At 55.3% G+C, this 20,266-nt stretch overlaps 2 protein-coding genes across 2 annotated transcripts in view; one reads left to right on the top strand and one right to left on the bottom strand.

Annotated features, from left to right (window-relative positions):
- Window positions 1-312: 312 nt before the first annotated feature.
- On the bottom strand, window positions 313-6,073 carry LOC119101472 (cytochrome c oxidase subunit 5A, mitochondrial). Its single transcript, XM_037224813.1, has 4 exons — window positions 5,926-6,073; window positions 3,303-3,412; window positions 2,867-3,037; window positions 313-521 (listed from the first exon to the last, which is right to left on the bottom strand). The coding sequence occupies exons 1-4, from the start codon at window positions 6,002-6,004 to the stop codon at window positions 423-425; spliced, it is 459 nt and encodes a 152-aa protein (XP_037080708.1). The 5' UTR covers window positions 6,005-6,073; the 3' UTR covers window positions 313-422.
- A 456-nt stretch (window positions 6,074-6,529) lies between these two features.
- LOC119100372 (zinc finger protein ZFMSA12A) overlaps window positions 6,530-20,266 on the top strand; it is a 34,617-nt gene continuing 20,880 nt past the window's right edge. Inside the window, exons 1-12 of the mRNA XM_037223472.1 lie at window positions 6,530-6,606; window positions 9,011-9,483; window positions 10,775-11,038; window positions 11,346-11,411; window positions 11,640-11,694; window positions 12,158-12,285; window positions 12,412-12,545; window positions 13,060-13,190; window positions 13,536-13,605; window positions 14,386-14,441; window positions 15,800-15,881; window positions 19,466-19,544. Of these exons, the coding sequence (XP_037079367.1) occupies window positions 9,025-9,483; window positions 10,775-11,038; window positions 11,346-11,411; window positions 11,640-11,694; window positions 12,158-12,285; window positions 12,412-12,545; window positions 13,060-13,190; window positions 13,536-13,605; window positions 14,386-14,441; window positions 15,800-15,881; window positions 19,466-19,544 (1,524 nt within the window). The 5' untranslated portion in view covers window positions 6,530-6,606; window positions 9,011-9,024. The remainder of the gene's footprint in view (window positions 6,607-9,010; window positions 9,484-10,774; window positions 11,039-11,345; window positions 11,412-11,639; window positions 11,695-12,157; window positions 12,286-12,411; window positions 12,546-13,059; window positions 13,191-13,535; window positions 13,606-14,385; window positions 14,442-15,799; window positions 15,882-19,465; window positions 19,545-20,266) is intronic.

Raw genomic sequence — 20,266 nt, 5'->3', positions numbered from 1 at the left:
CTTGGTTCAGCACGCTCTACCAGTTTTAATCCGGCATAACCACACCCAAGTGCGACTTGCCATAGTTTCGGACATGCGTCGTACGATTCATCGCATGCGATGCATTATCGGTTTCTCTTCAGTTTTATTCGGTGTCAGCCGCCGCTGGATGGCGGCGTTCCCAGCGTCGGCTTCGTTATAATCGCTCGCCTGCAGCGATGCGATTTAGTCGCTGTTCAGATCTGCTCTGACCGCATCCCCGGCACCTGCGCCGGCGGGACGTCTCGGCCGCATCCGGCCGTCCCTTCCGGCTGCGTCCCAGCAACAGACGGCTCCCGGGGTGTCACACTATGTATTACCGGTACACACAGTCATTTACACTCGGCCACCTGGACCCGTGCGGCGCTGGGCGACGCAGTCTGAAGCGCGGCGTCCACCCACTCTCACATGTCGTACACGTCCTCTAGCGCCAGCTGTGGCTTGTCCATGCCTAGCTGGGCCGGCGTGGGTACTCCCAGCTCCTCCAGCGTCGGGCCAACTTCCTGCCGGCGTGAGAACAGCGGGACGTCAGGGCCACGCGCCGGCACGGGCCGACGGGGCACGGCGCACCACGCACTCAACTCCAGATTCCGTGCACACAGCGACAGGCCGCAGGCTCCACGCACGTCCAACATACTCGAGTGGTCAGGGGCCTCAGATCCACGCGCGCGATCCACGGTACGCGTTCTTAGTAATTCATGGTAGAGGTGCGCGACGACGCACTACGCACTCGTTTTAAGACATGGACATATGATAAGGTCACTCAAAGCCGAAAAGGGGGCCTTGGCACTGCGACACTTTTTCTTCCCATAACAGCGCGATAAACCTTAAAGCCTAGGTCACTGCTGTTATGCGGGCCTTCCTCCAGCGTTGTCATTTCTTGTTCAGTTAGGGGTCCGCGACTTTGGGAAGAAAGTGGACCAATTTCGGACAGAAGCTAGCTTAAGACAGTAGTAATAGTCTTATTCCTCGGAGAAAAGCGAGGAGAATGGAGATAAAGATGCGTTGATATTTCGGCAACACGCCTTTATGGAAACAATTTATGGACCAAGCTTAGCAGTTAGGTGAGGTGCATCTCGACGAAGAACGAAGTCAGCTGTTTGTGATGTGCGGTAGACGATGTAGTTTGTTGCGCACCACTTATGCCTCAGGTTTTGTGAACAGCTGGTTTCAGGGTTGGCAGACGAAGCGGGAAAATGTTGCCCAAAAGGTGAGCGCGTGACATTCCGCGGAGGTCTGCAGAGCTATCCAAGGTGATGTGAGTGTCCGGCAAGTTTTCGTGGGAGAGTTCGCGCTGGTTGGCGTTGGAGGAGGCATGTTGTTAATAGAAGGCCCGCGGCAGAAGAATATCGGAGTTTCTTTTCTCGGATGGGAAACACAGGACGGCAGCTACCAAGTTAACGAAGCGTTACAAATAGCTGAACTCTGAAGTGTGATATTGTTTCGATAAAGGCATGTTTACAAAATATCAAAACATCTATATCTTCATCCCCCTGGTTTTTCTCCGAGGAATAAGGTCATTACCACTGTCTTATATATGCGAATAGTGTTTCTCGCAAAAGCACTTAACATCTTACGTAGTTAAGGAACTACTTTGTGTATTTTGAATGCAGATTAATCCAATTTTCTCCGACTCCACCGTCACATATTTTGCGAAACTGCGCTCTTGCGCTCCTCACAGTCCACGCATTGCCAAAGCTTTGCAGTAACATGGCGGCGTAAAGAGTGAAAGGGTACCCAAAAGAAACGCTTTGAATGTGACTGAGTACGGTTACGTAAAATCGATATGTTTCGACGGGTTTTCAGACTACAGCTCTTGAAAAAACACTGATTTCTTCTGCGTATACAATATTAACGAAGTGCTACGATTTGAGAATGCCAACTCGTTAAATATAGAGCCTGCGTACAAGTTTTTACGGGAAAACTTGCCAAATATCCTAAACAGCAATCACAAATTCGCAACATTCATACACCATAACAAATTGGACCCACGCACCAAAAAGAGACTTAGCCTCCCTTTCCACCTTAAAGGTGACATGCACACCATAGAGTTTCAAAACGAACGACTATCGTGTCGCTAACCAACCACGAAATGTCCATCTCTGTTAAATGCATTTGCTTTTGTCAAGCTAGGGTGCTTTTACATTTCTATACACAATGTGCTTTTAGATGTTTTTACTGGGGCCAAGATTCTGTGCTTCTCTCAGAACTTCAATAATTACCGCATCACACCATATCAACTGCTTTTGCAGACTGGTCCTAAACAAAACATTTATGCTGAGGCCATGATTCCGTGCTTTTCTAAGAAAATCCCATAACTACAGCATCGCGATATAATCACAAAATACAGTGTCCAAATACTGATTCGATCTTGACTGGCAAACATACAAGACGACCTTTCAAATCCGGACGCACACCCATTGGACAGTACCTCAAGGTCAGACTAGTGACGTCACAAGCTGACGGCGTACGTGGGCAGTCAGTCGATCGAAGTACAATCCAACATGGCGCCTCTTGTGCTGCATACTATCGGGCTACGCACTTTCCAGTATGCACCTCTCACAGCTTCATGCTTGCAGCATTTGCTAGATATTCATCTTATGAAATGAAGCATTTAAAGCGGCTTTGCTATTGATATTTCCACCTGAACAAAATTTGATTTGGACCAAGCATGTTCCAAACCAAACCTGACAAGCCATTCCAGCCCCCTCAAACAACTACGCTTCACCACATCATCCATGAGCATGCCCGTCACCCCGGCGCGGCCAAGACCCCCTCAGACAACCACGCCTCACCACGTCGTCAATGGGCACATCTGCCACACCCTACCTGCGCGACCAAGACCCACCTGTAGGATATATGGGAAGATCTCCTTGACCTTGCTGCCACACTTGAAGTGAACAATTTCCATGAAGCGGACGGCCATGGCGATGTCGTTCAGACGACGGCACGCCTTCAGGCAGGCCTTGATGATGTCCGGCTCCGGGACAGCGTCGGTTCCGGCCAGGTCATTGATGTGCTGATGACACCAGCAATGCGTCAGGTGTCTGCGTCACTCCGGCAGGAGCTAGAACTAAATTCCTCCTGCCGTATATATGCCTTGATATGAAAGATGACTATCTGCATCACGGATTAAAAACTATGCAGGCGATCATGGGGTATGAACTATTTCAAGGCGCACTTTGACGTATCCAACATCAAGACCCTAGAATGATAACTCCTCTCTCACCCACCACTCACGGCATTGGTCAATGCCAAACATTTGTATGATAGCTGGTGCTTACCTTACTAAGCCACCAGTGGTCAATGTCTTTGCTCTCAAAATACTGGACATATCTGGCCGTCAGTTGTTCATCACTTTCCACTGCCTTGGACATGTGTCTGCATCCTGCAACTGAAAAGAACAAATTTGGACCATCATCAATATATGTGATATGTACAGACTTCTGCCAAGGCACCACAAGCTCACTTCAATGCATAATATTACAGATCTTCAGAAATCACTTGATGAGTCACAATGTTTGTATGACACATTTGCCTATGACCCACACTATGCATTAGCAAATCAGGATAAGTACCTAATAGTTAAAATGTGATATTCAATGTTTCAGTGGCAAACAAGAACAAATCTGAACTATTTGGATGCCCCAAAAATTTGCTATCAAGTTGATAAAAATCATTCCAATGTTACCTAGATCTACGCATAAGCGAAGGTTTTTTACATGCTCCAATCAGAGACTGTACCACAGCAACCATGGCAAAGCCTGCATATTAGATAATCAAAAGCTGGCACCAGGCCTTATGGTGGACAGAACAATTGCAGCTGGATCATATGGCCCCCCAGACCAAAAAATGAATGGAAATGTGGAAATTAGAAGGTAAACACAGCTTGTTGAAAAGGATGACAGCTGCCTGGCATAAAAGTTGAAATATAGAAGGTCCAAAAGGTATTAAGTTGCCAGAAATAGAAGGTGAAATACAAGATGAAAGGGATAAGAAGTTGGCCCACAAGGACTGGAAAACATTTCAAGGGACAATATGTTAATGGGATAGAAGTGTGCTTTAAAAGCAACTTAACAGACAAAACTTAGGCATAGACAAATATCAACTGAGGCAAAAGTACACAAGCCAACAGTCAAGATGATTTATGACAGGAGAGCCTTACTGATTTGACACTTGACATGAGGAGATAGGACTGCACATGGATGTGCCCATTGATTCAAATGGTTTTATTACATGGCCTCCCTGCAAGAAGAAATTGGGTCAAATTCAAGGAAAAAAACATTCTTTAACATTTATTTGGATTTAATGATTTCATCTACTCACCCCTCTCCAAATTACATACAAAACTACAACACTTGGGAAATCAGAACACCACTGCTGTAAAGCTGCTACATGCACTAATATGAAGGGGATAAACAAGGTATGAAGGGATAGACAAGCTACATGGTACAATGGAAATTAGGCCAAGACACATACAAAAACAGTTTTTGTTAGCAAAAGAAAGGAGTACAGCTATGAAGAGGCAGATGCCATCTAGTCAAAGGGAAGTGAACCTTTGGAATGGACTAACAAACAAAGTTGTAGGAAGTTCCTCTCAAGCAATATTCAAAAACTGCTTGGACATGTTCCAGCAATCCTAAGATTTCATTTATAGCTAATTTTGTACAAGTCAGGTGATGAGTTTCAGGAATGTGTATAGAACCTGAGACAGGCCAACCACAGTGAGCCCTTGTGGCAAGTTGTTAGCTGGATATCTCAGTGCTTTTATGGTTATATCTTTATGCTGTGTGACCAAAACAGGAATGTCAATGCAGCAGCAGCAGAGTTACCTCCTTTTCATAGAAAAAGCCAGCCCTTCATAGTAAGTATCTGCCAGATCTACTCACAAATACCAGGCCTTATACAGTGCTTTTGTCAATGCCTGCAACAAAGCTGAATTATAACATAGTTTCTATAGTCCCACCAATTCCACTATCACTGCTTAATATTGCTCCCACACAATGATGCTTAACAGTCAGATACTCAGAATGCTGCAGAAATGGCACAGAATGCAGTGAAATACAGGTGCAAGGAAAAAGTTTGCTGCTGCCTTTCACTTTCTGAAAGTTTGGTATCTGAGTGCACAGAGTTGTCTCATAATTAGGAAGGACAAATGTGTGCTGGTGAAAAGGGAAAGATTATGAGGCATATGATGACCATAATATGCACTGTGATAAACACAACTGGCAACTTGCCAGATGTGTGCCCTTGCCATTGCAAGTTTATGGCAAACTACCCAATTTGATGGCAAATCATCTTTATTTGATGGACAGGTTTTAAAAATATATCCCAAGCAGGCCAATATACCATTCCACTCTGGACAAGATTTTTGTCCCCCCCCCTCCCCCAACACACAATTGGCACATTCACCATGGTTTGCAGCAGTCAATGACGAACACTACGATTCATTTCATTTTGAAGGCAATGTGATACAGCTTTGCCATGTCCTAATCATCCTTGGTGTTAAGTTCAAGATGTCACTTCAGACATAGTTTAATCTGATAGATAGCATCAATTTCAAGAAAATCCCGCCATATTTTTCCTATCTGCCACAAACAATGTTACAAAATCTCAGGCAGATGAACCAGGCATCAAATTACCCATCATTTGCCAACCATAGGAATTCCCCTGCAATTCCCTGCGTGGCGGTAAGAAAGTGTGCACTCAGGTGCATGAACCAGTAACGAAATGTAAGAGAAGAATTCCAGGTATCTCATGGAGAATTGAAAATTGGATGACAGGCACCTAAAATAAAAACAGGTTGAAGATAGCCGACAGACGGCGGAAACATGACAACACACACCCCAGAAACTAAACGGTAGATTTTCGAAAGCACCCGACATTGAGATTGTCTGCAGAACAAACCTGCCACTGTCCTGGGTGCTGCATGCAAAATACTGCTTTTTCCAACAATAATAGCTCTAGTAATCGAATTTCGGAACATTTTTGACAGATTTCAACGGCAGCGGCCACCGCGGCGAACTCCTGCGCCGAAAGACGATTAGATCGAAAACAACACTGTCCTTTTTCTTAAATAAAAAGTATGAAGGTTGTTTTGAGTTCAGCCATATGCCAAATTATTCATTGGAAAATATGTTTTAAGAAGCATATCTTTGAAAATAATTTCGAACCAGTAATCAGCTTATTGTTTTCTCCAAGTGGGCAGCTCAACTCTAATAATGGTTCCAGCATAAATTAGCTCAAAATGTCACCGGTATTCAAAACAAAGAATATGAGAACTGAGCACTAGAAAACAATGACCTATACACATTTTATCATACTTTAGTTTATATTTGGATAGTCAGTTAATATTTAGTGTTAATTTGCATCAACAACAAATGCTATATAGATGACAGCACCTCATAAAAAACAACACGCATGACGTCAGAAAATGAGGCGATGTGTTGCGCTGTGCGCCATATAGTTTAAGGCACATCATAACAAACATTTCAAGTTTTCCACTGCCGCATTGGAATCGTGCTTTGTCGGAAGCCATCGCGACTGGGGTAGTGTTGAGCGGTACGAGGCTGTAGTTGGCTAGTTTTGGTAAGTATTACACGCGAGAACGTCGAAAGTTTGTCGACGACTGCTTTTTGACGTTTTCCTATCCTGATACTGCCGCAAAGTACATCTGAGAGATCACCTCTCCATGATGGTTGTCACTGTGTGCGGATGGAGCACACCCGGCTGTTTGATACGCAGCTCATATCCGTCTCCACTGTTGTTCACCTTGATCTTAAGGATACTTGAAACATTTAGGGATTAGCAGCAACAGCACTTTGCTAGTAGCGTATGGTTCTCTGGGAATTTAAAGGGATCAGCTACTTGTGGATGGGCAAGCATTGTGTAAGACTGCATCACACTCCACAATGTATGCCTTCTAGTGTGCATTAAGCAGCAATCATGCTGTATCAAAGGCTGGCCTGATAAGATAAAGTCTTGTTGAGCTTGGAACAGTGGGCAGTGAACCATCATGTGCAGTGAGATGAGTTTATTGGATGTTTTGTTTCAGTGGTCCTGTGACCTTGACCAATCTTGGCCTAGCATAAACAGCATGCTACAATTTCTCTAGTTTGAAGAGGATGCCCATTGAAAGCAATAAGAAATGAGCTGAATCAGTTTTACTGTCATCAAAAGCTTGTCATGCCACTAGGCAATGCTGCAATGTTTGAGCACTGCAGAGCCTGCATCCATCAGTTTGTGTCAGACAAATCCTGACTATCAGCAAACATACAGCCAGTATTCATGTCTAACACTATGGTTTGACCATAAGTTCCAACAGTTCAGTATACTAGCTTGTAGTACAGCTTATTGTCTATGTGTTCATGTGCGTGTCTTGTAAAATATGCGGGATAATGGATGGCAGCAAGATGCTTTAGGCTGCCTTAATCCTACATCAAGAAAACAGCAAGCTTCATTATTTGGGCAAAACACTGCTATTTGGAAAGCTTTGGCTTATACATTCAAAAAAAAAAAGTTTGCCAATTACTGGCAAGCTTATGCATATAGACTTAACCTACATTCCACCTGTCCAAGATCAAAGGTGCCATGCAAATAACCTTGCTAGAAAAGGTTTCATTGCTTTAATAATAATTTGGGAGTTTGTGTGGCTTATAGATTATTGTGCCATGTGATTTCAAAGACATAGACACAGGTGCTTATAGTAAATGAGCTCAATCTTAAGGGAGGAATTCAACCTTGCAGCCAATAGATCAGCATCAAACTGAGAGTGATGTGCCATGACACCACTGATCCATGGCTGCTGCAATTACCTTACCTTATGGTGATCAGGAATGATAAAAGGCCACTAGGCCTGTAGGTCCCTGCCTTGCCAGGCTCCTGGTCCCATAACCAAACAGTCTCAAATTATCGGAAGAATCAGTGGGGGACGTCTTACTTGATGTCAGCTCAATACATATCAAGCATAGACTTGAACCGTTTGACTGAGGTCGACAACACGACCCGGGTGCGGAAGAGCATTCCAGTCATTGGCAACAGGCCAGTCATTGACAACCAGCGTGCTGAACGACTTACGATGGACAAGAGTTCGAGCTCCAGGTTTTTTAGCTTCTATTGATGTCCTCTTGTCACCTCCAAGTTGCGCCTCTTCAGGAACTCCTTTTCCAACAGTGACAGTAATTGATAGTGATGTGCCATGACACTGCTGATCCATGCTGGTTGTATTTGACAGTGATGTGCTTCAACATTGCTGATCCATGCTTGTTGTATTTAATAGCAATGTGCCATGACACTGCTTGTCCAGGCTTGCTGTATTTGATAGTGATGTGCCATGGCACTGCTGATCTATGCTTGTTGTATTTGATAGTGATGTGCCTTGACACTGCTGATCCATGCTTGCTGAACCAGACTGCACAGCCTTTCAACTAGCAACCAAGCACAGCAATAAAACCCAGGACTGTTCATCATACACAAATATGTGGGCAAGCAGATATTTGCATTTTGATACATTCTATCCTGCATGTAGTTGCATCTTGAATGTCACCCATTTGACTTGCACACAAGATTTGCATACTGCAACATATGCAGAAATAGACAGAACTGCAAGTATGCCTCACCATCTGTGAGGTTATGCTGGCCTCCTTTTGATCATACAAATCCAAATCACAATAGGAAATATGTGTTGCCTTCTGTTTTATTATTGATGCCTTGTGAGAGATAGGAACCCATTGGGAAAGTTGTCACAAACATGAGCAAAGACATCTGAAATGAATAACTGCAGTTAGGAAATATGTATGCCCTCCTTTGTACCACTTATCATAACAAGGGGATTTTAAGCCCTGCATGGTTGTTGTTCATGGTGAGAGTCGCCATCAACTGAACCTCAGCCATGATTGCTTCCAGCATGCACAAACAGTAGGAGGAAATTCCCATTAACGCAGCATGCGGTGTCGTCCGTGGAGCCTGTGCTGACTTGGTGTGGCTGTCGCAGCAGGGTGCAGTAGCATGGAGGACACAGGTGGGCCGTGCTCGTCACGGCTGACGGCTGACGCCGAGCCGGGCCCGCTAGAGCCGGCGCTCGACTGCGCCGCCGACGGCCTGAAGGCGCTCAGCCCTGCCCAGCTGCACGGCTTCCTGCTGGCCAGCCCGCCGCTGGGCGTGAAGCGCCAGGAGCTGGAGCTGGCCGACGTGGCGTACCTGGACAGCGACGCGCTGCCGCTGCAGCTGGCGCCGTCCGCCGCGCTCAACTGCTCCATCCTCATGGGCTACCTGCGCAAGGCGGACGAGACGGCCAAGCCGCTGCCGCCGCCGTCGCAGAAGCGGCCGCCGGAGCAGGAGCCGCGGGCGCAGACACAGCTCCAGCTGGGGACGGAACCGGAGCCGGGGCCAGCGCCGGAGCCGGCGGATCCAGCGCAGGCGCCAGCGTCGGCCGCCGGCTGCAAAGAGCCCGGCCTGGGAGGCCCGGTGCCGGCCGTCGCCACGCCCACGCCGTCGTCACCGCCGCCGCCAGTCACTGCAGCCGCCCGCGACCTCTCAGAGACGTGTCTGGTGTGCGGCGTTGCGGCCGAGGGCCGCGGCTGGCGGCCGCTGCGCGGTGCCGAGCCGCTGCCGGCCAGCGGCGCCGCCTACCTGACATTCGTCGGCGGCGTGCTGGGCGAGCAGCTGGAGGAAGGCGCGCTGGCGCAGCTCCAGCTCGTCTGCCTCAACTGCCACGACTTGCTGGTCACCATTGACGACCTGGAGCAGCGCGTGGCTGCCATGAAGAACAGCGTGCGCAGCCAGTTCCGCGCGTGGTGGTGTTCGAGCGCAGAGGACGCGGCGGTGCCGGCCGAGCGGCGCCGGCGCAGCACGCGCCGCGCCGCCGCCCGCCGCCCGCTGCCGACCGAGGCGGCCGACCCGACGCAGCCGGCCGCCGACCCGGCCGACGACGAGTACCGGCCCAACCGACGCCGGAAGACCAGGAGCGCGGTACGGGCCGGCGGCGCCGCGCTGGTGGGAGGGGAGGGGCGAGCCAGGATGTGGCCACGCCTTGGCTCGACATCCGCACCCGCTGGCCGTGCCAAGGCGTTGGCCACGCCCTGGCACGACCAGCGGGCACATGCGCTCAGTGCTCCAATATCAGTATTTGGCCGCTTGGTGCCGGGGATAGTTTTCTTTCTTCTCATGCTATGGCATCCTCGGCTCGGGGTTCACGGCCGGTCACTTCCTTTCACCCTTAGTCAAGATCGGCCAACCGGTATCGAGCTGGGCGGTGGTCAGCGCAGCATCTAGACGCCTCGGGCTTAGGGAATCGGCCGGGCTGGTCATGTTTCAGGGTTTGGTGTCAAAAGCAACAAATTAGCCAGCCAACTGTGCGTGCAGACTACAGAGAGTCAAAATTTCGGCTGGCTTGAATTAATATGTACCTCGTGCACACCCCGCTGGACGACTTTTGAACCGACCGGTGCGCCTGTACACGCCGCGGTTGCACCAATGATGCAGGGCCTTACTGCGAAAACGTAGACATGCATTCTTGTTTTCTGTGATCCATCTGTGCCTATAAATGTGACACAAGCAGGCACATACGTGTTTGGAGTGTGTGTGACCTGTCTGAATCGGGAATTCGTCCAGATTTTCACATACATGTTGATGGGCGTAGGTACGCTATCAGATCGTGTCGTTCACGAGCGAATCGCCAGGCAGATCGTCACAATCACGGCCATGGGGCAGCGCCGTGTCGTTTTCCGTCGGCCGAACTGGACGCCTCCACCGGCAGGCATCCACCAAGTCGCCGGGGCTGCGGCGCGCCAAGTCCGCCGCCGTCAGCGACAAGAAGATTGAGAAGTCGAAGAACCTGGTGTGCTCGCAGTGTCCGTTCTACACGTTTGACCGGGAGGCACTGCGGGCGCACATCGCCGCCGTGCACGACGGCGAGAAGGCTCACCAGTGCGAGGTCTGCCAGAAGCGCTTCACCTACGAGGACTCGCTCAAGCGACACATGAACCAGCACCACCACTTCATCAAGAAGTTCCGCTGCGAGGTCAGCAGCGTGGGGCCGGTTTTGTTGCAACGTCTCTGTGCGGTGGAAACCTTGCAGTCTGGTCGTTGGTCTTGTGGTATGCTAATACGTTTTGTAGACGGGAAATTTGTCTCACTCATTTACTGCAACCTTAATAACTGATGATCAGAATGCAGATGTCTGGAATTCCAACTTAGCGCAAACCAGCAACGCAGAGTTGTTATGGGGGTTGTTATAGCCGTGCGAACCGGCCCCGAGTTTAGACGCTCCTGTGCCCTCTGACGCCGTAATCGCCACCCGCCGACCGTGCGCCGCCGTCCGCCCTCAGCCGTGTGGCGAGCAGTTCGTCAAGCGGGCCGACCTGATGCTGCACCGTCAGCTGTACCTGCACGGCGCGCGCGGCTCGCCGCCGCCGCCGCCGGCCGCCACCGACCCGGCCACCGTCGACGTCGGCGACTTCGCCATCCAGTTCTGCTGCCCGGACTGCTCGCAGTCACACACGCTGCGCGACAACGAGAAGGACCGCGTGGTGACGTGCCCGTGCGGCCGCCGGTTCGACCTGGCCGGCGCGCTGCGCCTCTTCCCCGGCCGGTACCGGCGCTCGTGCCTGGCCTGTCGCCAGGACTGCGCCGACCACGACGCCATGGAGCGCCACCTCACCGAGTCGCACGGCTCCGGTGAGGCCCGCTGCGAGGCGCCACCGGCGCGGCCGTGCCAGGCAGAGCGGCCGGCACGTTGTGGGTTGTCGTCTGTCGTTTGTCGGTTGTTGGTTGTCGGTTGTCGGTTGTCGGTTGTTGAGAGGGACAGATGAGACCGCTCACTAATGTGAAGCAGTTGGCGGTCTGATCGAATGGTCTGCTTCGATGCACTGTCGCTTTAGCTGGGGACGGGTTAACTGGGGACGAGTTTGCTGAGGATGAGTTTGCTCGGGCCAGGTTTGGGCTGGGGACGGGTTTCTGCCGATAAAGCTGGAGGATAGGAGACCTAGACAGAAGGCTGGCCCCCTGACCAGAAAATGCGTGCCGGAGGGTTAAGTCATCCGACACGAAAAGGACTGTTGCATCATCGCCTAGAGCTCGTGTATTTCTCGCGCAAGCGGTTTCCAACCTCATAACGTGCTCGGCGTACCCTCGGTGGCAGGTGAGGTGGCCTGCCTGCTCTGCGGCTGCCGCTACCTCCGGCTCGACCACTTCAAGCTGCACGCGCTGTTCCACTCGACGCTGCGCGAGCTGGCGTGCGAGCTGTGCGAGTTCCGCACGTTCAACCCGGCGCAGCTGGCGGCGCACGAGCACACGTCGGCGGCGGAGGCGGCGGCGCGCGACCCCAGCGGCGAGGAGGCGATCGTGGCGGCGGTGCGCAGTCACCGGCTGGGCCGCCGCGGCCGGCCGCGCAAGGACGCGCCCCCCGAGACGCCCGACACGGGCTGTCCCATCTGCGGCAAGGAGCTCACGTCGCTCACCAACCTCAAGAACCACATGGTGCTGCACTCGGACGTGCACGCGCACAAGTGCTCCGTCTGCGGACGCCGGTGAGTGCCGGCGGCGCTCCACCCGCTGCCGGCTACTTCCCTCGCGTGAGCACGCTCTCTCCGAGCGGGGAATCCCTGCAGGGGTTGTGTAGGCAAATTACTGAGTGCGGCTCGGCCCTTGGCTAGAGCTGTGGACTCGTGTTGAGGTCGCTCTTCCATATCAGTGACTCGTGCGCTCCACCAGTGCCGATGGGCTTCCCAGTAGATACAGCAGTGCAGGGCTGGCGATACTACCTGGTCCGGCAGTATTTGCTTGGATGCTTGAGAAGCTGGGTGTTCGTTACCTTGGGACCCGGCCGTTACCAATTAGCTGCGTAGTCTGAAGCCAGTCTTCATAGTTAAACATGTGACTAACTACTGCAAATTTAGCTTGGATTAGAACGCCAAATACGTACTTTGGGCTATTAAGTATTGTCACCGTCAATGCTAAGTATTTTTGCTGTTCAATTGGCATCCTCAAACCATGAACCTCGCGTCATAGCCCGCGTGACACCAGCCTTGCTCTGCCCCGCAGGTTCAAGCTGCGCAAATACCTCAACACTCACCTGGCCCTGCACACGGGCGTGCGCCAGTTCAAGTGCACGCTGTGTGACAAGGAGTTCAACCAGAAGTGCGAGCTGAATCGGCACATGCGCTACCACAACGGTCAGTGGCGTCGGCGCCGCCGGGTCGCGGAGTCGACCGCTACCGGGGTGCCGGGCGGCGCAGGGTCACACAGACGGACGCCGCGCGGCGGCGCCAGCTGCGGTGTGCGCAGTCGCTGCTCCGGTTAGCTGCAGTGTTTTCGCGCGGAGCCTGTACACCCATGACCGTGGTTGCGCGGTCCTTCCGTCGTCAGTGCCAATGCGGCGACGTTTGCTTTGTTCGCGGGGCTGCGGCGGCTAGTTTCCGTGCTGGTCACCTGGGCTGGGCTGTCAGCTCGGGGTAGATCCTGTGACCTCGCGCTGCGCCCCACTTCCGGGCGTCTGACCTGTGACCTCCCTGCGGCAGGGGATATGAAGCACGTGTGCGAGTACTGCGGGAAGCGCTTCAGGGAGGCGAACGGTCTCAAGTTCCACCGGCAGGTCAGTGCCGCTGGGTCCAGGGTCCGGCCCGTCGGCGACCGCAGCGCCATCTGCGCGGCGCTGTGGACGGCGCGTCCCCACCGTCGCGGTGGAGACCACGCCAGCGTGAGCCCCTGGTGTACGGGCTTGCCGTCCGCACCAGGTGGCGCGTGCCACAGACTGCCGCTCGGCGCTTCTGGCGGATTGAAGCGCGGTGGACGTGCCGAGGACATGGTCGTCCCTCGGGGCGTCAACCGATTGCCGGCTGGCGGTGCTGTTTGCCGGACATGATCCATGCATGTTCACCTGGTGTGAGCGATGATGCTCCTCGAGTCTGCTGACGGTGATCGTTGTATGCTGATCGCGAGGGCAGTATTTTCCAAAAATCTGTCACTGAGACCGGCCCGGGCGGATGTTTGGAGAGTGGGTTTGCACATGCATGTGCCGCATGCATGTGCAAACCTACATGCGCATGCATGTGCCCGCACTGGTACCAATTTCCAGTCTGCTCATTGCAGGCCACACTGTTTGGCTCCTGCTCGGCCCCGTCGTTGTCGATGCAGTGACCGCCGCAGCGTTGCCGGCACGGCATCGGTGTTGGCTGTCGGTGTCGCGGTACCGCCATCTCGCTTATGTCCTGCCGTGGTTGGGCGTGCGTGCGTGCGTGCGTGCGTGCGTACGTGCGTGCGTGCCGGTCCCCCGCCGTCGATGCCCGAGTGCTGACACCGCACCTCCGCCCAGATCCACACCGGCGAGCGGCCGTTCGCCTGCGGCCAGTGCGGCATCGCGCTGCGCAGCGCGGCCAAGCTGCGCATCCACCAGCGCAAGCACACCGGCGAGAAGCCCTTCAAGTGTGAGTACGGCCGCCGAGCCGGGCGACGGGCTGGCCGCGCCGGGCCGGCTGTCGGGACAGGGGGCGACAGCGTCCAGCTCCGGCTGTAGCCCGCGAGGGGCTGGCCGAGCCGGGCGGCGGGCTGGCCGCGCCGGGCCAGCTGTCAGGACAGGGGGCGGCAGCGTCCAGCTCCGGCTGTAGCCCGCGAGGGGCTTGCCGAGCCGGGCGGCGGGCTGGCCGCGCCGGGCCGGCTGTCGGGACAGGGGGCGGCAGCGTCCAGCTTCGGCCGTAGCCCGCGAGCGGCACGGGTCGCGTCGTGTCGGAAATGGACACAGCTGAGGTCTGCCATCAATGTCGCGGGCGGCATTTGCTGAAGGCGACGGCGGGGATTGCTGCCATTGTTCAGCTTAGTGCCTGTGGTGTCTCTATCTCGCCTGCTGTGAGGAGCACACACAAAGCGTAAAATTGGCCGTGTCTTCCAACGGGGGGCGCGCGCGGAAGACCGGGGCAGTTCGAATGCATTTTCCAAACTAGATACTCGTGCTTGTCCCTATCCCACTTGGGGGCCTGTGGAACCAGCGGCTGGCGCCAAACCTCGCCACCCCTCCGTGCCCGTCCGAGCTGGGCACGTTACGACGGCGGTGGCCCGTCCCAGTCGGCTGGCAGGCGGCGCCGCGGCTCCGGCGCCGCCAGCGTCGGCCGCCGGTGTTTGGGCGTGTCGAACGCCACGTGATCGGGCGCGACGGCCGCCGTTTTTGTCGGGCCGGGGCAGCCCGCCGCGTCCGTCGAGTGCCGCCCGCGGCTTAATGACCGCCGGCGGCGCGCCGATCGATGCCGATCGGACCTCCCGCGCTCGTGAGCGGCGTCCGGCGGGCTGCGGCGCGACGCGCTGACGTGCGTCGGCAGCGGCCGGCCCGCGCCGTGCCGGACTCGCCGCGGGCGGCGCCGGCCGGAGCCCACTGCCGGCGAGGTCCGAGTCTCCCGCCGAGCCATGCCTGCCTCAGTGCGACGCGTCGCCGCCCGGCTCCGGCTGAAAGCCCTGGGAGCAGTGCCTGAGTGATACGCTGCTCGTGCAGAAGGAGCTGCTTGCTCCCTCCGCCCCTTTAGCACGTGTCGCACTGTCGCGACGCAGACCACCGTGTGTCGGTTGAGAGCCTCCCCACTCGTTACTGTGCACGCTTGGTCATTACACCGACCATACGTCAGCGGTCCAGAGCGTTCCGCTGCCATCAGCGAGCAGTGTTTGTCTGTCGGCTGCACGGCCAGTTATGGCGGGTGGTGGTGCGTGTGTCGGCGCGCGCCTGACGTTCCGAATGTCCGCGTGTCCTTGTCGGGGCCAGACGCGTGTCCCTGTCTAACGCGCGCCGCTCCGTTGCCAGGCGAGTACTGCGGCAAGGACTTCGCCTACAAGTACAACTTCGACTGCCACCTACGCCTGCACACCGGCGAGCGTCGCTTCAGGTGGGTGCTCGGGGCGGCGGGCCGGCGCCGAGGCTGGCTGTCGGGCACCGGCCCTGGAGCTGGCTGTCGGGCACCGGCCCGGGAAGTGGCTGTCGGGCACCGGCCCCGGTACTGGCTGTCGGGCACCGGGGCTGGCTGTCGGGCACCGGCCCCAGGACTGGCTGTCGGGCGCCGGCGCCGGACTGGCTGTCGGGCGCCGGCCGGGCTGGCTGTCGGGCGCCGGCCCCAGGACTGGCTGTCGGGCGCCGGCCCGGGAACTGCTGTCGGGCACCGCCCGGTACTGGCTGTCGGGCACCGGGGCTGGCTGTCGAGCAACCGGCGCCGGACTGGCTGTCGGGCGCCACGCCGGGACCGGCTGTCGGGCGCCGGGCCGGGCTGGCTGTCGGGCGCCGGCGCCGGGGCTGGCTGTCGGCGCCGCGCCGGGCTGGCTGTCGGGCGCGGCGCCGGGCTGGTTGTCGGGCGTTCGGCGCCGGGCTGGCTGTCGGGCGTCGGCGCCGGGCTGGCTGTCGGGCGCCGGTGCCGTTGGCCGCTCCCGAGATCAGCTCACGGCGCCGGCCAGCTGACTTGACCGCGGACCCCGGAACAATTGTGGTGTTCTTTCAGACGAATGCCTCAGGTGAATGTTGAGATAAATTTTCACAAGGGAGAGGCGTGTAGTGAATGAATGAGGCCCCCGAGAGCCACTTACACGTGGAATGGTGCCTGGATGCTCGGTCACACACCTACTGTTCCTGTACCTGCGGACACGTCTTGGAGAGTTATACAACATCGAGGTTGTGGACACACGAACCTGTTCCGTATCTGTTATACAAAAGTGGTATACAACTTCTGTTCGTAGTATAGGGGCAATACAAAAATTACCGTATCGCGGAGCCAACTGCACTGACCGAGGCGTGTTCGGGCCTGCGCCCGTGGCGCACGTCTGAGGCACTGTGGGATGTGGGAGTTAATACATGCGGTAAAGAAACAGCCACCTGGTGACCCTTTGTTTAAATAGCAACTATAATGGAGTTTTTGCGGCGAGGTAATTTGTCCATGTCAGTTTAGTTCGCCGCAGCTGTTGTTGACCACCCGGCGTATGAGGTGACGCGCAAGTTGAAGACAATAGCCTGATCCCTCCGTCCGCCCAACACAATCACAGCGAAACCCCGCGCCCGTGTACACATTCACGTGTGTGTTTGGTCACCTGTGTGGGACGTGCGGTTCCCGACTTGTGTGTGGCTCCCCGGAGTATGCATGGCTTCGGTGCGTCACGGATCCCGCGGCGACGCCCTCCCGACGGCGCTCAGACGCGGCGCGCCGTCCGTCCGATTACGTGGGCGATTTATCGTTGTACGACCGGTCGACCGCCCGCCCGCGCTCCGATAATTTCCCCTTCTAATGAGTTGGTAAAGTACGGCGGGAGGGCGCCGCTTTTTAAGCCGGCCGGCGGTCGTGATCAGCGCCGGCGCCGGCGCCGGGGAGCCGGCCGGCGCGGTGGTGCCGCCGGCGCGGCCGAGTGGGCCGCTCATGGACCGGCCGGCTTATCGGCTCCGCTGACCGATGTCCGGCCGACGGGTCGCGGGCGGCCGCTCACCGGCGCCGGCCGATTAATTGCCGCGCTGAAAGGCGAAATAAACGAGCCGAAACGGTTCGGCCGCCGCCGGCGCGCCACCGCATTTGGCGCGGCGAGCGCCGGCCGCCGGCGCCCGAAACTGGTCCGTTTGAGCGCCGCCAATGGGGAATTTCGCGTTTGTGGCCTGATGAATGTCCCGGGGCGTTCGGAGATACGGTTCATTGGTGAAAATCGCTGATTATATATTCGTGCCCAATTTGCATGTTTTGCGAGGAAATAAGTTTTCGGGGAAGTGCTCCGTAGCTCGGAAATCTAAGCACGCAATCTCGTGTATGAGTGGAGTTTGTGATATGTTAGCCTGGTGTTTGTTTGCTCTGAAAGGTTTTTAACTTTTAATTAGAGGGTCAAAGAGTTCTTAGGCGATGTCGTAATTGATCACTACAGCGGTTTTTCAGCAGTTTTCCGGGCTCCGTAAACTGGTATCGTGTTGGGCCGTACCCTGAGCGATAAATGGACACTCGATTGTATTCTATAGATTGCTTAAAGTGGCACGCTAGAGCATGGGACAGTGTGTCCAGATGAAGAATGCGACAGAGCGTACGGCAGATAAAATACCTGCTATAAAAGTACCGTTAACGTTTCCAGTGTGGCTGACATGATCGGTCATGTCTTGGCATCATGCTATCATTTAACCCAACATTATAAATGGCTCAGATATTTCAAATGTCACCGACCTGATCGGTCATATTCCCTTCATCGCGTGGCTTGCTCAGAAGTTCAGGCCGTTTGTCTCACTAAAGATCATGCTTGATGTGATCTTTCGTCGAAATGTCAGTAATTTGTGCGCTCTTATCATGTTCCCTAAATAGCCGGCCTGTGTTTCAAAGAAGAGATAACGCTGATGGAGTGCCTGCTGGTCAGCTAGAATTACTCAGAACCGATGCGTGCGTGCGTGCGTGCGTGCGTGCGTGCATGCATGCATGCAATGTGTTACATGTCATTAGATTTTGTGTGAAGTAGCCCATGCTCATGGGAAGTACAAATTGAACATTTTTTTAGGAGCACCACCACTGTCGGTGTTATTACGCATCTTGGCTGGGTGTTATCCACATTCTAGTTCGCTGTTGCGTTCCAGAGCTGTTCTGGTCGGGAATGTTTGGGCATCGCCGCTTCTCCCACCTTCAAAACTCATCCATCAGCAGGGATTTTCCCCACTTCAGAGATAGGGCGAGTTGTTGTTGGAAACTTGAAGCCCCCTCAGAATCTTACGCCAAGGCTTTAGTGTCCCTTTTGTATCTTCCATATTCCCCATACTTAACATCACTTGTTGCACCACTGTGCTGTTTTAAGGCAGAGGGGGGGGGGGGGGGAGGTATTGGGCTATGTTCAGTAGCATGCTGCAATGTCCGATAAATGTTTAACTCTATCATGCGAGCTACACGCATTGAACTGCACGCACGTTCGTCACCTGATATGTTTTCTGTTTATTTAGCAAGCTACACAAGGGTAATCGAAGCCAATGTACGGTGGTCCGCATTGGGACGGCACATGTAGGATGAGAGTAAGCGTACCTTCGGCAAAATCGGTACAGCGCGGCCGAAATTCCTGAGTAAAACAAACGAAGCCTACTTCGCCATGACCTGGTGTCGGGAAGAAGTTTAACGGTGGGATTGAATATGGGAATATGTGAAGAAGGCGAGGCCAACGAACAAAACCGTTGTTGCATGTTGCGTGTGATGTCCATGGATTTCATCCATGTCCTGCTCTGACCCCGGCCGCCCCGGCTCTGACCTGTTGTGACCCAGGCCGCCTGGCCTTGACGCGGTCTGACGCCGACGGTCCGCTCCGACGTGCTCTGACCCCGGCCGCCCCGGTCCTGACCTGCTGTGACCCAGGCCGCCTGGCCTCGACGCGGTTTGACGTCGACGGCCCGCTCCGACGTGCTCTGACCCCGGCTGCCCCGGTCCTGACCTGCTGTGACCCCTGCCGCCCGGCTCTGACCCAGTCTGACCACGGCCGTTGCCGACAGGTGCTCGGTCTGCCAGACCGGCTTCGAGCGGCGCGACAAACTGCAGACGCACGAGCAGCAGTGCGCCAAACGGATGGAGGTGGCTGGCCCGCCGCCACCGCCGCCGGTTCAGGCACCACCACCCCCGCCGCCGCCTCCACCCCCACCGCCGCCCCCGCCGCCGCCCGAGCCGCAGCAGTACGCCTGGGTGATGGACGAGCTGGAGTCGCAGTGAGCCGGCCGCCGCGAGAGGCGGGCCGCCGCGAGAGGCGGGCCGCCGCGCAGCGTCTGCGGCAGAGGCGAGCACCACGGGCGACGCCGCGCACATCACCCGTCCGGCGCCGGGGGCCGAGACGACCCGGCCGGCGGCGTGTGAGGCCATGCGCGTGTACCGCGAGGACGGGACGAGCAGCGTCGGGAGAGAGCGGCTCGGGACGAGGCCGTGTCTGGAGTCGGAGCGCGGCCGAGGGGACCGCTGTGTGGTGGACGTGCGGCCGCGGCCGGCGGCGGCGGGCGCGGCCGCAGGGCGGCTGCCGCGAGCGGGGGCTGTGACTGTGGACCTGCGGGCGCCGGCGGCGGCTTGTACATGGTGTCTGACTGCGGCTGGCCGGCGGAACCTGACACAGGGCGACCGCTGCTGTCGTCCTCCGCGCGTGCTGTGTTTACGTGCTCCTACAAGCGATGGGTGTGTGCAGCAGCTGGGCTTTTTGGGCTTTTGCCGTCGTTCAGCAATCTTTACTCGCTGTTGATCACCCATGCCGTTTTAGGCAGCTATTCCTGCGTGAGTTGCGCGTCTTGTGCGGACCGGTGACCTGCCAAGTA

Source organism: Pollicipes pollicipes, unplaced genomic scaffold (assembly GCF_011947565.3).
Source record: "Pollicipes pollicipes isolate AB1234 unplaced genomic scaffold, Ppol_2.1 Scaffold_4881;HRSCAF=5763_pilon_pilon_pilon, whole genome shotgun sequence".
NCBI classification, from domain to species: Eukaryota; Metazoa; Arthropoda; class Thecostraca; order Pollicipedomorpha; family Pollicipedidae; genus Pollicipes; species Pollicipes pollicipes.
The sequence above is the reverse complement of the archived record's forward strand: the minus strand, read 5'-3'. Positions and strand labels throughout refer to the sequence as shown.